At 39.5% G+C, this 18831-nt stretch overlaps 1 protein-coding gene across 1 annotated transcript in view; it reads right to left on the minus strand.

Moving 5' to 3' along the window:
* Positions 1 to 18831, minus strand: part of CLCN5 (chloride voltage-gated channel 5) — a 160267-nt gene that overhangs the window by 26483 nt on the left and 114953 nt on the right. The window contains exon 5 of the mRNA XM_060136931.1: positions 629 to 780. Within this exon, the coding sequence (XP_059992914.1) occupies positions 629 to 780 (152 nt within the window). The remainder of the gene's footprint in view (positions 1 to 628; positions 781 to 18831) is intronic.

Consider the following 18831-nt stretch of genomic DNA (forward strand, 5'->3'; position numbering starts at 1 on the left):
AAGTAGGGAGACTCTCTCGTCATATTCAAAACAAAACTGGGCCATAGCTATAAGTACCATCTATCACCTATCATATTAATATCATTGATTTGAATTTGATTGGTCTTGTGGTTTTGTGTGAGTTGAATGCGTAAATTTGCTTTGGTTTTATGGTTGTACAAGAGCTATAATCACGGGTTTACCCTGTAAGCTTCAGTAAACACTACAGCTCTGAGATTTTTTTTCTTTTATTCCTTTAAAAAGAGCCCATTTACTTTTCTTAGGTGTAAAAATCCTGCTTCAAGGGAAAACCATAAAAGAGAGATGAGATGGGGAAGGAAGATCTTTGAAATTTAATTTGGTTCCTCCCACCAACTTTGTTTTCACCTCTCTGCACAGGCATTTATACCCAAGGATCCTTTTCAACCACTTACTATCGGGAGATAAATCATCATTAAATATAAATTCTTTTCAAAATCATATACAAGATACCTTAAAAATAAAAATATATTAAAAATAAAACCCTACATGTCCAACAGATTCAGCCACATCCAGTGTTGAGGGAAAGAATACATATAAAGAATCTATATCTTCAACTTCTTCTCCTGAAGTTTTCTAACACTCACTCACAAAGCGTCTTTCGTCTTACCTCTCGGTGCCTATCCCGGTCTCGAGACTTCTCTCTCACCCAATCAATTGTATTGAAATCATCATAGGTCCCCACACCAGGGATTGGCTCCTCCAAGAAGTCCATCATCCTATTTGAAGAACCTATTCCTCCACCATTGTATGACTTGTCCTCTGGATTGAACAGAAAACAGACATTAGTACTTCAGACACTCTGGACATTTTTAATACCTCTTTTCTGAGCACCAAGAGGTGAGCCCTTAAACTATCAGATGACTACTGTTAGGGTGTGCTGATAAAGCAGAATAATCACCTGGTCGGAACATCCATCACATTCAGAAGTTTCTGTGGCTTAGGCACAAAACGATGAGCATCTCCAGGCAGTGTGAATGGAAAGGGACGTATGAGAGCCACAGTACAAAGGGAGAATTGACAGGGGTTGAAGTTCAGTGGGAAAGGATTTGTGAAACAAAAAACAGGAGCTTGCAGCAGCTTAGGTATTTCAGTTTCTGTTCTAGGATGAAGACAAAAGGGTCAAAGGTCTTTGCAGACAAATCAAGTCAGAAACCATTTTACATTTATAAGGCAGTAATTCCATCCTCAGAGGTGGCTTTTGCCTGAGTGGGGACTCCAAAGAAAGCACGTAGGTCTCTTCTAGAGTTAAGCTGGCTGGAATGTACATATTTCCCTTCCATAGATATAAGACTTTGATTCCTGATGCCATGGGTTTGTGGAAACTTTTACTGAGTATACCAGGACAGTCTAAGAAAAAAACTGCATGGCTCAGAGATGACGCGTCCCTCCCTGATCCTTCAACTGGAAGAAACATATCCTTTTGGCCAACAATCACAGTCCTTCACCTGCTTCGTTTTTAGCACTTCTACTACAATTACTTAAGCAAATGCTTTATCTTCTTTTCTAGACTATAAGCTCTTTGAGGGTAGCCCTATTATCTGATTTACCATTGCCTTCTCCAGTGTCTAGCACATGGCTACGACCCAATAAATATCAGCTGAACCCAAGTTTGTTTGATGAACAGTTGGGATGAGGGAGGAGTGTTCAAACTCAGAAGTTGCACTTATACAAGGTTCCTTAGTATTGCTTAACAAACTTCTTCAAAATATTTCCACAATCCTCTGGTGAAACAAGATTTCACTATTAAACACAAAATGTAAAACCGTATTCAGGAATGCATGCAAATGCACAATGAGGAAAAATGCAGAGTAATGCCATCAATGAACTCAACCAGCCACAGCTCACATTTGCAGCATCAACCTTGGCAGGGACAAAGTTCTATCGAGACTGTTTGGTGATGAATCCCTCTGTGAAGAAGGCCAAAGTGGGCCTGAGCTGACCCCCTCTTCCCCCATCCATACCCCCACCTTCACTCTAAACTCCTAATAGACAACTTGAGCACCCTCAAAGGATAAGTTTGAATTAACACCCAAGTTGCACCTGGTTTACAAAGTCTAAGTCTCCTGAATACCTAGTTCAGCATACCTTTCCCAAGCAACACACACACATGAAAGGAAAAGCTCTGCAGAATCCAAATCATAATAAGGGTGGGGGTGGGGTGAGGGTGGAGTGGAAGAGATGAACAAGTTAATCTTAAAACCCCTAACCAAAGTCCTTTCCATATCTTCAAGCATACCTGGCCATAAAATGGTTGGCTGCTTAATCACCAGCCCAGCATTTCCTATCATGTCAGTGGCATACTGATAAAGATTAATGCTGGTGCGTTGTTTGAGAGCTTGGAGGGAAACAGCCAACCGGGAAATGAGGGCAGAAAGAGACTAAAGTATGTGGGGCAGGGGGGAACCAAGCTGTTTCAATTCTCAAGACAAACGCTGACATGAACACAGGACACCAACCAACCAGAAACTGACTTTTTAAAGCAGGTTAATGCTTCAATTGAATTTGGTCTGGTTTAAGTGTGCTCCTTTCAGGAGAAATTTTCAAAGGATTTTGTGAAACTGATTTTTAAAAGCACCCAATAGTTACCTAACGTTACGCTGTATATCAAATGAGGCCCCCAGCTGGAAGAATATTAAGACAAAATGAAGATCTGCAACAAGCTTCCTAACAGGAAAGAAAAAATCCTATTACATCACTAGGTAACATGAGCACTGCATCATCCTTCTTTGTAGATAGTCTCCTATTATAAATGCAAATTGTCAGGCAGCTCTAAAAGAGCAGGCAGTGATTAGAATCCGACAACAGACTGCTTGTGATTCTCCAGATCCCCTTCTCCCTGGGGTCACGCTTCGGTCCTTGGCCAGGCTCAAGTCTGCTTACCTTCAATCACAGCTTTCTTTTTTTCTGCCTCAAGGAAGAAATAACCTTGGCAGCCCGCATTTGCTCATTTAGGTTGAGGAGCTTTTACAGAAGGAGCCCCTGTCTGAACTGCTTTAGAAGGGCACTTGCTGCATTCTCTGCCTTTCACAGGAACAAACGCCACCTAAAGAACCACCAGTGTTCCCTGGCGGTCAGAATGTGATGTCACCGTTGGAATCACGTGACCAGACCCTTGGACCAGCCTTGGAGAAAGGAAGATTTTTAACCGAGCACAGAAGCCTTAAAGATGTAGTCTCATCTAAACAAATGTCATCAAACTTGGGGCAGTCAGGTCAGTTCAGAAAACTGGGATCCAGAAGTTTTAGTTTTCAGACCTCATTTAGCAGGAAATCTATGAAGGCAAAGTAGAAATATCGGAAAGCATTTAGAGTTACAGAGACCCTAAGTTTAAAAAAAAAAAAACGAGGCAGGGGAGACAGGCAAATATAGAAAGGCTTTTTAAAAAAGGGCACTGGATACCAATAACAGATAAAATCTCACAAATGTAACAAGCTAAATAAGTGAAATGAGTGACAGATGCTGGACACAAGAGAGCACATAATATGATTCTATTCATGTAAGTTCAAAGTCAGCCAAACCTAAATTATATCATTTTAGGACACAAATGTAAGTGACTACATTCCAAAGAGAAGCAAGAAAATGACAGAAGTAAAGACAATAAAGCCAGAAGTAAAACCAGAGGAGAGAGGGGGTCGCCATCTGGATGGAGCACATGATGAGGGTGGGGCTTCTGGAAGGCTGGCAATTTTTCTTAATCCGGGCAGGGGTTACCTGAGTATTCACATTATAATTATTCTTTAAACTGTACACACATGTTTTATGTCTTTCTCTGCACACATCATAGAGAAAATTATGAAAAACTGAACCACATATGAACTTACTATACAAAGTCAGTTCTTTAATACCACCTAGTAACTTTGAAAACTCAGAAAGCAGTCGAGAAAATGAGGCGTGTTAGTGGTAGTGCTCTACCTAGAAAGCAACATCAAGTCTGATCTCATTAATCCAACCTAAGTAAAAGTAGCTATTTCAGCCATGAAAATTAATTCACTACTACAGTTGCATTGTTTCAAAGGCTTTTCCTTCTCTTGCCTTATTCCAAAGGCTATTTTTAAGCAGGTTTTAATAAACTGTGCAGTAAGGCTAGTCCAGTAAAGAAGAATGAAATTGCCATCTCTCACTATACCTACCACTGCTGTATGATATATAGGAAAGTTGTTAAGAGAGTAAATCCTAAGAGTTCTCATCACAAGGAGAAAACTTTTTCCTTTTTTCTTTTCTTTCTTTTCCTTTTATTGTATCTATATGAGAAGATGGATGTTAGCTGAACCTACTGTGGTAATCATTTCACAATATATGTAAATCAAAGCATCCTGCTGTATGCCTTAAACTTATACAGTGATGTATGTCAATTATTTCTCAATAGAACTGGAAAAAAGAAAAGAAAAAACCTGCCATCTCCGAACTCCTTACGTGAATCCACAGAACAGCCACTGTTGAACATTAATCTAGTCAGTGTGCTCCAATAATCAGACCTGAATGTAGGGCTTTCAAATGTTGTGATTATTCTCATCAGTTCTTAAGGCCCAATGCATCCTGAAATGTCAGTACAACAAAACCTTAGGAAATGTGAGGCGCTTCATGGAACCTGTATGCTTTTGGTCCGTCCATCATATATCACCATATATGATGATATCTCAGTCTCTTGATGAACTAACCTAGCACTAATGAGAAGTAAAATGAAGTGGCAATGGAAAGTATTGTGGCAAAGAACTAAAAAGCTTAAAAAGCAAAACCTATGGCCCAAGTGTGACTGTCTTATACAATTACACTTTTAGAAAAGTATGTATATCTTACTTAGAGAGGATGACAGGGCCAACCTCACAAGCCTCCTTCAAAGTTATTCTTTACTCAATAGGATTCTGCCTATAGTATCTGAAGACCACTACAGAATTAACTTATTTTAATAAGATTTACATTATCTTTTTAGATTATTTTATACTTTAAGATACTATCTTTTTGGTACTTAAAAAGTGTGTAGTTCTTCAATGTACAGTGATTGGATTGCATAACCAGTACCATGTCAATAACTTCTGATGAAAGTTCATGTGTTTTTCAAATACTCCATCAGTGCTTCTAGGGGAGGAACTTTTTTATTCCATGTAAATTTACCTCTTTTGAAAATTAGAGGGCTGATAGCCATGACACAGTCCTCATACTAAAATGAGATTTAATTACAATTCAGATTAAGAAATGAGGCACTGGATTTGTAGCAACGTGGGTGGACCTAGAGATTATCAGACTAAGTGAAGTAACTCAGAGAAAGACAAATAGCATATGATATCACTTATATGTGGAATCTAAAAAATGATACAAATGAATTTATTTACAAAATTAAAACAGACTCACAGACATAGAAAACAAACTTATGGTTACTAAAGGGGAAGGAGAGGGGGATAAATTAGGAGTTTGGGATTAGCAGATACACAATTACTATATATAAAATTGATAACCAACACGGACTTACTGTGTAGCACAGGGAACTATACTCAATATTTTGTAATAACCTATAAGGGAAAAGAATCTGAAAAGGAATACACACACACACACACACACACACACACTAAAATTACAATGAGAATTGTTGTATTTTTTTGGCTGTAATTTATGCAATTGCTTTTTGTGATTTTTTAGAAAAGGAGGCACCTGTGTTACTTCATTATTGTAAAATTTTCTTAACCAAAATTTGGTGAATTTTGGTAGTCAGTCTACCTCACGTTTTGCTTATGATTCTAAATTGTTTTAAGTTGTGTTTACAGTATGTTCTTGTCCTTTAACTTGGTGAATGTAGTAAAATTCTCTCCCATCCCCCCCAAAATATATATGAATCACTTTGCTGTACAGTAGAAACTAACACAACATCGTAAATCAACTATACTTCAATTTAAAAAAAAAAGAAATGAGGCACTGGTATTCAGAATTTGACATATTTCTTTTACTCTTTTCTACCCCTCTATTCCCTTCTCTGCCAAATTTGTAATCTCTAGCACATGTTTCTTTATACAGACTGCCAGGTCAACATATTATTATGGAAATAAGAAAGAAATGCTTACCAATTTTTAATGCATCCTATGATAAAACCACAATGATAAAGTTAATATTTGGGGACAAACAGAGTTATCTTTGTGGAACACAGATCTGATCAGATCATTTTCTGTTTCTAACACGTTAGTGGCTCGTACAACAATGTTTTTAAAACTTTCAACATAGGAAGACCACTTAATGAGCATTTGGCACAAGTGTGGACTAGGAATTGTAAGATATTCATTATAATTTTTAGAATAGGAAAAAATTATTTTATTTTTTTAAGTAAGTAAATTTTTACAAAAGAGAGCAGTGTTGTTTAAAAAAAAGATTTTGAAATATTTTTCCAACCACTTTGGAAAAAAATATTTTTAAATGTATAATAAGGATGATGACAATGACACTGCTAATTTTTTAAGGTTTTACCAATGAGAGGGATGAAACTGTTTGCACTCTTTCACAGAGGTATCTATATCTGACTTGATGACAAACAGCTTAAGCTGTGGGTCTTATTCCACATCCAATTGGTTTCTTTTCTTAGCATTTTTATTACTTAGCAGAAAGAAATATTAATGTCATAAAACTAAGCTGTCAAGAATGGCAGTAGAGATTATTCCATTCAGGACCAACTACTGAGGTACAAAGAGAGTAGTAAAACACAAAAGGCGGGCTTCCCTGGTGGCGCAGTGGTTGAGAGTCCGCCTGCCGATGCAGGGGACACGGGTTTGTGCCCCTGTCCGGGAAGATCCCACATGCCACGGAGCGGCTGGACCCGTGAGCCATGGCCGCTGAGCCTGCGCTCCGCAACGGGAGAGGCCACAACAGTGAGAGGCCCGCGTACCAAAAAAAAAAAAAAAAAAGGAATTAAAAGATTTAAGCTTCTGGTGTGTAAATACTCTACCAAGGGAAGAAGAGTAAAATTAAACAACGACCCTAAATATCAGATTGGGGTGCTTATTAGGCAACTCTAGATTCTTGCCCCTATACAAAAAAAAAAAAAAAGTAAAACTTAGGTTTTTGAAGGCATAGTGTGCCCTTCAAAGTAAGTTATATTTAAAATGATTTAATGCTCTAGCAGGAAAATGATTCAGGTTAAAGTACATCTAGCTCTTAAATGATAAAAGTCACCCAAGAGCTAACCTGGATTGCTTGAGTCTGGGAAAAAACGTACAAAAAACAAGCCAGAAAAATAAGTCAACCTTGAAACAGCTTTCCCGGTAAGTTACACTTAGGTCTAAAAACTTAATTAATGGGTGTTTAAAAGCACACTGCTTGAATGAGGAGGCATATAAATGAATGTATTTAGCTCATTTTCCTTTATGGAAACCACTTTCTAATTTTTTTCTAAAAATCACATGATGCTTAAAACTGGAAAACCCCTTAAAATACAAGAAAAGAAACTCCAATTTGAGAATAATGTTTATTTCAATCCCTAACCAATATGCCATTAGACATTTCCCTGGAGAACTGAACAGTAACTGATTAAGTGAATTAGTTAAACACTAACAAAGACACAAGGGGAAAGAGGATAGAAGGAAACCTCGTGCACCCTGAAGTACTGCTTTAGCGATAACCACAGCTGCATGAGGGCTCACTTATTGGCAGCAGCCTAAAGAAAGAAATAAGCACTCAAAGAAATGGAGCAGGGCTATTGGTACATATCACAGGACTTGAAAATAGTTCCATTTTTAGAATGTATTTCAGTTTTTACAGGGATATATTGTATTTTTGCAAGGCTAAAAGCACCTGTACAAAAAAGTCAACACTCGACCTAGCACACATCAGCAGATATTCATCCTGCAATCTTTTAAACTGTACCTTCACTCAACAGCAAGTACTAAGGGTCTATTATGAGCCACTTCTCACTTCCATACCTGCACCCTTTTCCCTTCTTGTACTGGTTCATCCATTCCAGATCTCCCAATAAGCCATGAACCCTTTCACATTCCATTCATCTCTACGTTTGAGAATACATTACAGTTGAAGCCCCAATAATTAGTCAACATTTTTAGGACCTTTCTATATATCAACTTGTGCCTCCATTTTGCTTCCCCACTTACCGAAACCCAGTGGCTGAAAAGCAAATGCTTTCCCCCCCTCCCCCCGCCCCGGCCACACCGCCCTGCGGCTTACGGTATTGAACCCAGGACCACAGCAATGAAATAACAGAGTCCTGACCACTGGACCGCCAGGGGATTGCCCTGAAAAGCAAATGTCTTCCTATGTAAGCCCTGGAGAATGTCACAGGACCATGTTATGTTTTAATATACTACCTTAGTTCGGCCCCAGGACACTTATTCAGGATGACTATTCCATTGATACACATCTGTACAGCCATACTGGTTGTTAAACAGTGAAATACCTGTGGCTGTAGATAAATAACTACTCTTTCCCAAGGACTCTCCTCCCCCACAACCATCCCCCCCGAGGCTCCTGAACTTTCCCATGATGCAGCAGCTGGAACACTAGGAGGCTCCAGAACACTACCCGCAGCTATATCTGACATCCAATCTGACGGGTCAGTGCCTGTGTTGTTTTGACTGTCACCCTGCACCCGTTTCATTTAGGGACTGACTGCTTGGTTCCTGCTCACAGCACGTTAAAATGTGAAGCTAAGAGGCAGGAAGGACAACAAAGAGGAAACTCTCTATCCCAGCTCTGCTGAGCTAGACAATCAGAGAGGTGGTGAGAGAGGTGGGGAACGGGACTGCAAAAACAATAATGAATCTATGATATGTACTATTAAAATGAAGTGTGAGGGCCATGAGAAGTATATAGGAAGGTGGGGCATGGGAGAAAGGGATAGGGAAAAGGCTTTCGAGATATGCGTGAATCTAGATTCTTATACCACCTTCAGACTCCTTGGTTCCCATTGGATACAGCTCTGCCCCCACTGGGTTGTAGACATTTGCTTGACAGTGTACCTTTTGTGCCTTCTATTCCCAGCATCTACTCTAATGCGGAAGTTCCCCACCCAAATCACTTTCATTACCAGTGGAGCCAGGGTGCTAATTGCCAGAGTTACCAGTGTTAGGAAAAATAGCTTGAGGAGTATGGCTTGATATCTGCAGACCCCCACTGTACAAAATCAATGTAGAAATAGAAGTAGAGGGGATAGGTTTGACAATGTTGCTGAGAGGGTTGTCCACATAAAGAAAATAGCCCTCTGCTCCATTACTTGTTTTTCATTCCTTCCTTCTCAAATTTATACATAAAAGGGACTGACAAGAAGACTGGTAAATGTAATGGGTAGGGAAACCCTGCTCTAAAATGCACATTCCATACCAGAGTATTGAGAAAGCTTTTGGCTAGCACGATCCTGTGTGACTACTTGTGCTTATTATTTTAGAAGCAGCATTTCTCCAGTTCTTCTATATTGAGTCTGCATTGGTTTCTCTCTATTAATCTCCAAAAGGAAGTTGGGGAAAAAAGATTAGCAACTATTCTTTAGCAGGAGAAAAAACTTCAAGAGAGGAAATACCAAGTAGGAGATTCTTCTTGGATTCATGGGAATAGTGTGATGTCATGGACAAAAAAAAAACAAAACAGTTAAACACACACACACACACACACACACACACACACATAACCTAGGAATTGCTCTTAAGGAAACACTTGTACCTGTGCACACCAATGTATGTATGCTATTCACTGCAGCACTGGAAACAATGAAAGAGTCCAGTAATGGGGGAATAGCATAAGGATAGAAGTAGACTGATGTGTACTGAAATAGAAAAATCTCCCAAACTTACTATGTGATAAAAGCAAGTTACAAAATAATAAGTAGATTTTTTTAAAAAATTAAAGTGTGTGTCTCTGTGTTAACTTGATAGAAAAAGAATTGAAAGGGTCATAACTGAGTTATTTTGAAGGGTTATCTCTGGAGTGGGAAGTAGTGAGGGAACTTTCACATTTTATATACATGTGTATTGTTTGAATCTTTAACAGTGACGTGTATTTATGTGTTATATAAGTGTTTCTAAAAATAAAAATAATGATAATGCAGCTAGAAGAGTAGAGACAAGACATTGCAAAGGGAAGACTTCCATTCTGAGAGGCAGACCACTGGGGTATTTAGAAACAAAGCAGGTGACAGTTTCTGTAGAACACTAGGAGGAAAGCACCAAGAGGAAGATGACTTAACTAAATTTTTACATGAAAGTCAATGGGAGGACTTCCCTGGTGACACAGTGGGGTTAAGAATCCTCCTGCCAATGCAAGGGACACAGGTTCCATCCCTGGTCTGGGAAAATCCCACATGCCATGGAGCAACTAAGCCCGTGCACCACAACTACTGAGCCTGTGCTCTAGAGCCTGTGAGCCACCACTACTGAGCCCACGTGCCACAACTGCTTAAGCCCACACACCTAGAGCCTGTGCTCCGCAACAAGAGAAGCCACCGCAATGAGAAGCCCGCACACTGCAACGAAGAGTAGCCCCCACTTGCCGTAACTAGAGAAAGCCCACGCACAGCAATGAAGACCCAATGCAGAAAGGAAAGAAAGAGGGGAGGGGAGGGGAGGGAAGGGAAGGGAAGGAAGGAAGGAAGGAAGTCTTTGTGATCAGATCCATTGTCCAGCAGTGAGAAGATACAGATTCCAACCCTAGCTCCATAACTCACTAACTGTGTCACCCTGGGCAACTGTCTTGATCTCTGTGGGTTTCAGGTTCCCCATCGTAAAAATGAGGGCATATCAGCATGTATGATTTTTACGGTCCTTTCCAACTCTCGTACTCTATAATTTTAGCAATGATTATTTGTGGGTTATTCGTACATTGTGTTGAATGACTTCTGAGAAGACATTAGCTTTGAGGAATTCCAAATGGTATTTTGATTGCAGAGTTATCACAGAATACCCTTCTGGCAAGATCAATAAATGGTACTACCAATCCTTAGGAAAGTAAGATTCAGCTGAGAGATGAAGTAGAGCACAACCTGGGACCCAACACTTCCAGTCTGTGCCTAACTAGAACTATACCAACATGGCCACGGTACCTCTGGAGTACCTGCTAGCCACAGACCCCGGAAACACCCAGCACACACTCCTGAAACATCACAGCAACCCTCTCATCTACCACATAATGCCATAAATTGGAACAAGGTGAGGTTCATAATAATCCACTCAGGATTTATTAGAGGCCAAACGCCCTCTAATTTTTTTCTCCCTTTGAGAGGGGACCAAAGTGGTCTCACTAATTAGAAAATAAACGGGGAGCTTCCAGATTCAGCTCTGGCAAGTAAAAAGCTCAGAAATTGTCTTGCTGTATACTTGAAACTAATACAACATTATAAATTAACTATACTTCAATTAAAAAAACAAAAAAGTTGTTGCTCCCATTCGCACAGCAAGAAAAAGCTAGACAAACTAAAAAATCAATAACTTTTCTTGGACCCACCGGAGAATTGCTGCAAGGGAAACTCTTACCCCCAAATCTGAAGAGACAGGCTTATCCAAAAAGACACAGAGAGATCTGCTTACCTGGAGTAGAAACTGCTAGAACCATAACTGGTAGGGCTACTTAAAGGCAACTTTGATGAATTGCTGAAGGCTGTGTGTGGACTTGTGTGAGAGTAAGGATCTCCTGAGCCTATACTTCGGTGGCTTTTATCTCCAGGAACCCTACCAAGTTCTCAAAATGAAGAGCTAAGAAACATGTCCTCCTAGCTCAGAGGAGAAGTGAAGAGCTATCATTGTGAAATAGGCCAGACCTGTCTCTGTAACAAAGGCCTATGCTCCAGGGGAAAATACTTTGCCTGAGCCTTATCCCAGTTGGGGGAAGGGCATTCTTCCCTCTCCAGCCCTAACCCGTCTCACTTAAGGGAAAAAAGCAAAGTCAGTAGGGCTCTGGGCTTCCTGGAAATGGGCTGGGAATGCTGAGGTCAGAGACAGGAGTAGGGGGCAGGGAGAACAAAAAGCTGTAACACCGGATTACACTTTGTGAAGGTTAAAGACACAAGACACAGGTCCAACAGACAATGCAATTTAATCAGAAGATTATAAAATAACCTGCTCCCCCATACCATACAACCACACCAATGGGGCTCCCATATCTTAATAACAGTGGATTACAGCTGCAAGACACAGAATCTCTTTCAAGGAATTGTACTTAAGGAAACTCAAAATCAAGAGAGAAGACAAAAACAAGGACACTACAGGAATTTAACCCCTGGCACTAATAATTACACCAAACATTAAACAAAGCCCAACTCCTAGCCAGTTTAACATAAATCTTAACACAAGGGAATTAAACTAGAAACCAGTAACAGAAAAATAGCTGGAAAATGACTAAATACCTGGAAATTAAGCAACATACTTCCAAATAACCCATGGGTCAAAGAAGTCTGAAGACAAATTTTAAAACATTTTGAAGTAAATGAAAATGAAAATACAACATAACAAAATTTGTGGGATACAGCAAAAAGTAGTACTTAGAAATTTATAATATTAAATGTGTATATTAGAAAAGAAGAGCTAAAATCAAAAGATCTGAACATCACCAGAGAAAACATACAGATGGCAAATAGCAAATGAAAAGATGCTCAACATCATTTGTCATTAGGGTAATGCAAATTAACAACAAGTTCCCACTACACACCTATTAGAATGGCTAAAACCTAAAACACTGACAATACCAATTGCTCACAAGGATGTGGAATTACAGGAACTCTCATTCATTGCTGCTGGGAATACAAGATGGTACAGCCACTTTAGAAGACAGTTAGGCAATTTCTTATAAAACCAAACATAGTCTTACCATATAATCCAGAAATTGCATTTATATATTTACCCAACTGACTTGAAAACTTAACGCCCACAGGAAAAACTACACACAGATGTTTGTAGCATCTTTAGTCATAATTGCCAAAAGTTGGAAGAAACCAAGATGTCCTATAGTAGGTAGGTGAATGAATAGACAAACTGTGGTATATCCAGACAATGGAATATTATTTAGGGATGAAAAGGAACGAGCTATCAATCCACACAAAGACATGAAAGAACCTTAAATGCATACTGCTAAGTGAAGGAAGCCAATCTGAAAAGTCTATGTACTGTATGATTCCATTTATAAAGACATTCTGGAAAAGACAAATTTATAAAGATGAAAACGGATCAATGGTTGCCAGGGACTCAGAAGAAAGGATGCTGAATAGGTAAGACACAGGAGATTTTTTAGGGCAGTGAAACTATTCTGCATGATACTGTAATAGTGGATACATGTCACTATGCATTTGCCAAAATCTATAGAGTTTTACAGCACAAAGAGTGAACCTTAATGTATGCAATTAAAAAGAAAATCTCAGGATGGAATGCAGAATGTGGCAAAAGAATCCAATTATATCACAAATTTGTGAAACAGCCTCACTAAAGGAAAAAGATGCTGACCCAAGTAACTGGAAATGAGTGGAGTTTGTAAGACTAAAGGTAAAAGAATTTTGTATAAGCACTTTAGTGTAGTTGATAAAGTAGTTTCCCATGGAGGGTATGGGTTAACAATTTGAAACCATGCACATACACTGGAAATGAACAGTTAAATACTGGATGGTGGATGGTGGGAGCCACGTTTCTCACTACCTGGAGGGGAAGGTTACAGACAAGCAAGGGGAGGAGGCAAGAATGATCCATGTGGTAACGGATTACAGTTAGAGACACCAGTATGATCTCATGTTTAGCTTAATATAGATGCAGATAGTTACATACAGATAATCTATTTACAGGTATGTGTAAATACATGGGTCAGAATACACATATATTTATATTTCCTTACTGAGAGGACCTAGAAGCAACAACGCCCCAACAGAAAAAAGCACAACTCCTGCCCAGATCTTGCTTTCTAATACCAATCTCCGCTGAAAGGAACTAGGGCTCCTTGGAGAAATGGCTGATTCTAGGACTGAGGCAGGAAGTATATAACATGGGCCTGGAGCATATTGTAGTACCAGAAAGTAAATAAGTGCTTAAGAAACCTGCACAGTGACAGGGATACATCAAAGGGAGACAGAGCCAATTGAAAGAGCTCCAAATGCAAAGTTAGAAAAATTTGAATAAAATAAAGTAATAATGGATTATAGCCCAAAGTATTAAACAGATGAGTCCCTACTGATATAAATAAGTGAATGAATAAATAACTGAGAATAGAGAAATCTCCGATGAAGAACAATTCCAAATAGTGTTTGTAGATACTTCACCCTCAAGGAGGTAGAGAATAACTTCCTTATTCTTAAGTGTCAGCTACGCAGTGACTTCCTTAATCAAAGAACACATTATGGAAAGGATGAAAAAAGAGTAACTTCACAGGGGAGAAAACTGACAAACACTACCTCAGCCACGTGATCAAGGTGAACATCAGCAGTGATGAGTCATATTGATGGTATATACCTTTGATATGATGTGGTAAGAATGACACTTTACCTCTAGTCTTCCCCCAGGCCCCAGTCCAATTATGAGAAAAACATCAAACAAATCCCAACTTAGCAACATTCTACAAATACCTGGCCAGTAATCCTCAAAACTGTCAAAGGTCACCAAATACAAAGAAAGTCTAAGAAACCAACACAGCCAAGAGGAGCCCGAGGAGACACGACAACTAAATGTAATGCGGTGTCCTGGATGGGACATTCGGTAAAAACTCAGTAGACCTGAATAAAACATATACTTAAGACAAAAATATAAATATATAAATGGGGGAGAGATTAGAGGGCATACATTCTGAAATCTGACCGGGTATTTTCCCATTAAAGAACCTAAAGGAAGCCTTTAAAGCCTATGGACCATAACCATAGGCCTCATTTTATGGGGTCAGCATATTAAAACAGGTGAGGTTTATGGCCCCACGGAGCTTTTGATAAGGGCTACTTTTTCTTTTTTTCAAGCTCAAAAAGCAGCGATAACAATTGCCATTCTCCTAGGCTAAGCGTTTAGGGAAGTTTGAATATTATGAGGGTGACGGTTCCCAAATTCCCTTTCCTTCTCCTCCTGGCACCATCCACACAAATGAGTCAGTTTGGGAGAGCCTAACTGAGATGATGAAGGGAGGATTCTCCATGAGCTGAAGCCTAAGATGTTTTCTGTTTCTCTCTGAAGGAATACTATGATCTTCCTTTACAGCGGGGCAGAACAAACAGAACTGTTTCACAGCTTCCATGGTGGATTTCATGCACTGTCATGTTTTTCATTTTAAAAGATTTTTCCCTTCCCTGGGACATCGGGAGGTTATGCTGAGGCTGGCAGGGGTGGTCTGGGCATGTTCTCACACGTGAGCGGGAAATGGCCTGCTCATACTCCACCTGGGCTTTGAAGTCATCTGTGTCTCTTCTGGTTTATTCTCCATGTCTAATTGGTCCTATTGATCCCCACTCTGAAATTTCTCCAGAACTTATTCTTTCCCCCTCTCCATTTCCTGCTGTCTTAATTCAGGCCTTTGCTCTTTTGCCTAGATTGTTCAAAACTAACAGTTTAACTGGTCTTCCAGTCTCCAGCATACTCTTCCCCTGAACCTATCTTCCACACTGCCATAATTCTCTAAAACACCAATCTGATCACATCATTCCTCTGCTTTTAAATCATTTGGTGACTCCTTGGTTACAAGATGAGGTCCAAAAGCACAGACAATCTGGACCCCACCTAGATTTCTAACTAGATCACCCAGCCTATATCCTGCTCCAACTCTCACCATCCCCACCCTTGGAGTCTCAGGCCTCAGACATACAGACTCTGTTTCTTGAGCAGAGGACGCTCTCTCATGCTGCTATGTGCCTTTACCTGTGCTGCTCTTTCTGCCAGGAATGTCTCCTCATTCTACAGTTAGGGAGTAGCAGCAAGGCATGCTAGGTAGAAAGACAAGGAAGCGAGGGGGAAAAGAGAATCGAAGAACGTTACCAAAACAACACAGTTCGTATCTGGGTGTTCCATAAATGAATGAATCGCTGAATTGCTGACCAGGAGTTCCAGGCTGCGGAGGCAGGCAAGTGAGAACAGATGGACTATGAGAATAGCTCTGAATTTCTTCCTGTTACTCAAACCCTTTTTCTATTTGCCTCCTCCTCCCCTTCTTTCAGATCTCTGTGTTTATGTTTCTTCTAATTTACAGACTACTATAACACTACCTCAGATGCATTTAACCATGACATGCATAATTTATTTATTCATTACTCATAAATCAATCACTCCAGCCATCTGGAAAACAAGGACCACTTCTACTGCCTTTCAAGCTCCTTTTAACTAATCTTTTTAGTACGTGCCATTGTGCCTGGTACAAAGTGTAATATTTTATGCACAGTTTCACCACCAAATACCAAGGACTTTATGACCTTTTTTTTCTGTTGTTGTGTTCACTAGGAAATCCCATGTGAAAACATTAAATAAAATAAGAACAATTAAAAAGCAAAGCAAGAAAATTATAACACTACGGAGTATTGTAAGTGGACTGATTTTTGTGTGTGGCTCATGGAAAACAGCCTCATTATTATACGGTCAGACATTGGAAGCCACAAGTAGTAATTCTCCTGTAAAGGCTAGTGATAAGTGATGAAGGACTACTCACCTAAAACTATATTCCACAATCATAAGCAATGTCAAAATCTTGTCTGCCTCAGTTTTCTAGTTTATTAAATAGGAATAATGGATACTTGCCCCAATCACCTACCCAGAGCAACGTGAACACAGAAAAACTACTTTGGTCATACAGATGCCATATGAAATCATTTTTCATTAGAAGCAATGATGGTAACTATGCTAAACCACTCTGGTTTAGCCAGAAGGCTTAAGTAGAGGTAGCCAGTTTAAGCTAATGGATACCCTAACTGACCACTTCACTAGAGCCAGTAATTGGTATGACTGACTCACTGTGGTTGTAAGTACTCATAAATGGACATGACACACACATGTCCCTTTTATATTAGTAGGCAAATAGGAAAACCCACTAAATACCAAACCATGAGTACCTTTCTTTTATGAACTTTAAATTCAGGGGCTCTCTTCTACTGTCACTGCCCTGAGGTACCTTTACCAGGCAAATTTCTTGTTATCCTTTTGAACCTGTGGTTTTCTTACCTGTATATTCATCCCAAGTTGGGCACCTCCCCTCAGAGGAGCCTTCCCTGACCTTTCCAACTATTGTGGTATTCCCCAGTTATCATCTATTATCATTCAGTTTATTTCCATCCTCAAACTTATCACAATGTGTAATTAACTAGAGAATCTGTTTATTTACCCAACTAGATCTAAATTCCAGATCAGCTTGCATCTTATCTATGTTAATCCTGCCACTGTATTCCCGGTGCCTATAGCAGTACCTGGTTCATACCAGGTGCTCGAAAAGTATTTGTTGAATGAGTATGTGAAGGAGTTTTGTCCTCACAGTGACAATAAGGTTAATTCAAACTTCTCAGCATGACATTCAGGCCCCAATTTACTTATTTGGGCTTATAGTCTGTCTTTTTATACCTCTGTATATTATGCCTGTTGCTATCTCTGTAAAAGCTTGCTTTCTGCCTCAAATGCTCTTCCTCCTACCAAATAATTTACCTTTCAAGGCCCTTCTCAAACACACCTTTTCTGTGAAATTTTTTCCAATCCTACACACACACACACACACACACACACACACACACACACACACACACAGAGAGAGAGAGAGAGAGAGAGAAAGAGAGAGAGAGAGAGAGAGAGAGAATGCGTCCTCTGCTAAGTCCTTGTAATATAGGGTTATAATAGACATAATAATGCTGATGATTATGATAGCTAACATTTTATTGAGCATTAACTCTATGCTGGGTACATAAGCACTTTATATGTTATTATCTCATTTAATCCTGAAAACAACTCTTAAGAGGTAGGTAGGTAGGTAGGTACTATCATAAGTACTCATGTGTCTGTTAGGCTAGCTAGAATCAACTTCATGAAGGCAGGGATGGTGCCTTAAAGCCTTGCTAATTCCCAGAACCTAGCAAAATATCTGTAATGTCATAGGCCCTTAATACAAATTTGCTAAATAATGAATTCTGACAGTAGTTTCTTGTCCCCTGATTTCACTTTGAGAATGGCAATCCCAATCACTTAAAGAACCAGACAATAAAGTATATAAATTTAATCTTAAAGTGATACAGTCCTTTCTAATTACAACAAGAAACTCAGAAGTCATAAAAGGGTTATATACCTAGCTAATACAAAAATTTTAAAATATTTGTAGATTAAAAAAACAAAGTTAACAAAAGCAAACCAGAAATAGAAAATATACATATTCAACCTACATTAGACAAAAGATTAATAATAATAATATAAAGGGCTCTTATAAAAAAATAAGAAAAGGGCTTCCCTGGTGGCACAGTGGTTGAGAGTCCGCCTGCCGATGCAGGGGACACGGGTTCGTGCCCCGGTCCGGGAAGATCCCACATGCCGTGGAGCGGCTGGGCCCGTGAGCCATGGCCGCTGAGCCTGCGCGTCCGGAGCCTGTGCTCTGCAATGGTAGAGGCCACAACAGTGAGAGGCCTGCATACCGCAACAACAAAAAAAAAGTGTGAGAGAAAATAAGAAAAGATAATCAGCCCATTAGAAAAATAGGAACATCATATGAACAGGAAACTTCCAGAAAAAGAATTTTTTTTGGCCAGACAGCACAGCTTGTGGGGTTTTAGTTCCCTGACCAGGGATTGAACTCAAGCCCTCGGCAGTGACAGTGCAAAGTCCTAACCACTGGACCACCAGGGAATTCCCCAGAAAAAGAAATTTAAATGGTTAATAAACATGAAAATATGCTCAAGCTCATTAATTTTAAAAATTGAAAATT

The sequence above is a fragment of the Lagenorhynchus albirostris genome, chromosome X, assembly GCF_949774975.1.
Source record: "Lagenorhynchus albirostris chromosome X, mLagAlb1.1, whole genome shotgun sequence".
Classification (NCBI taxonomy): Eukaryota; Metazoa; Chordata; class Mammalia; order Artiodactyla; family Delphinidae; genus Lagenorhynchus; species Lagenorhynchus albirostris.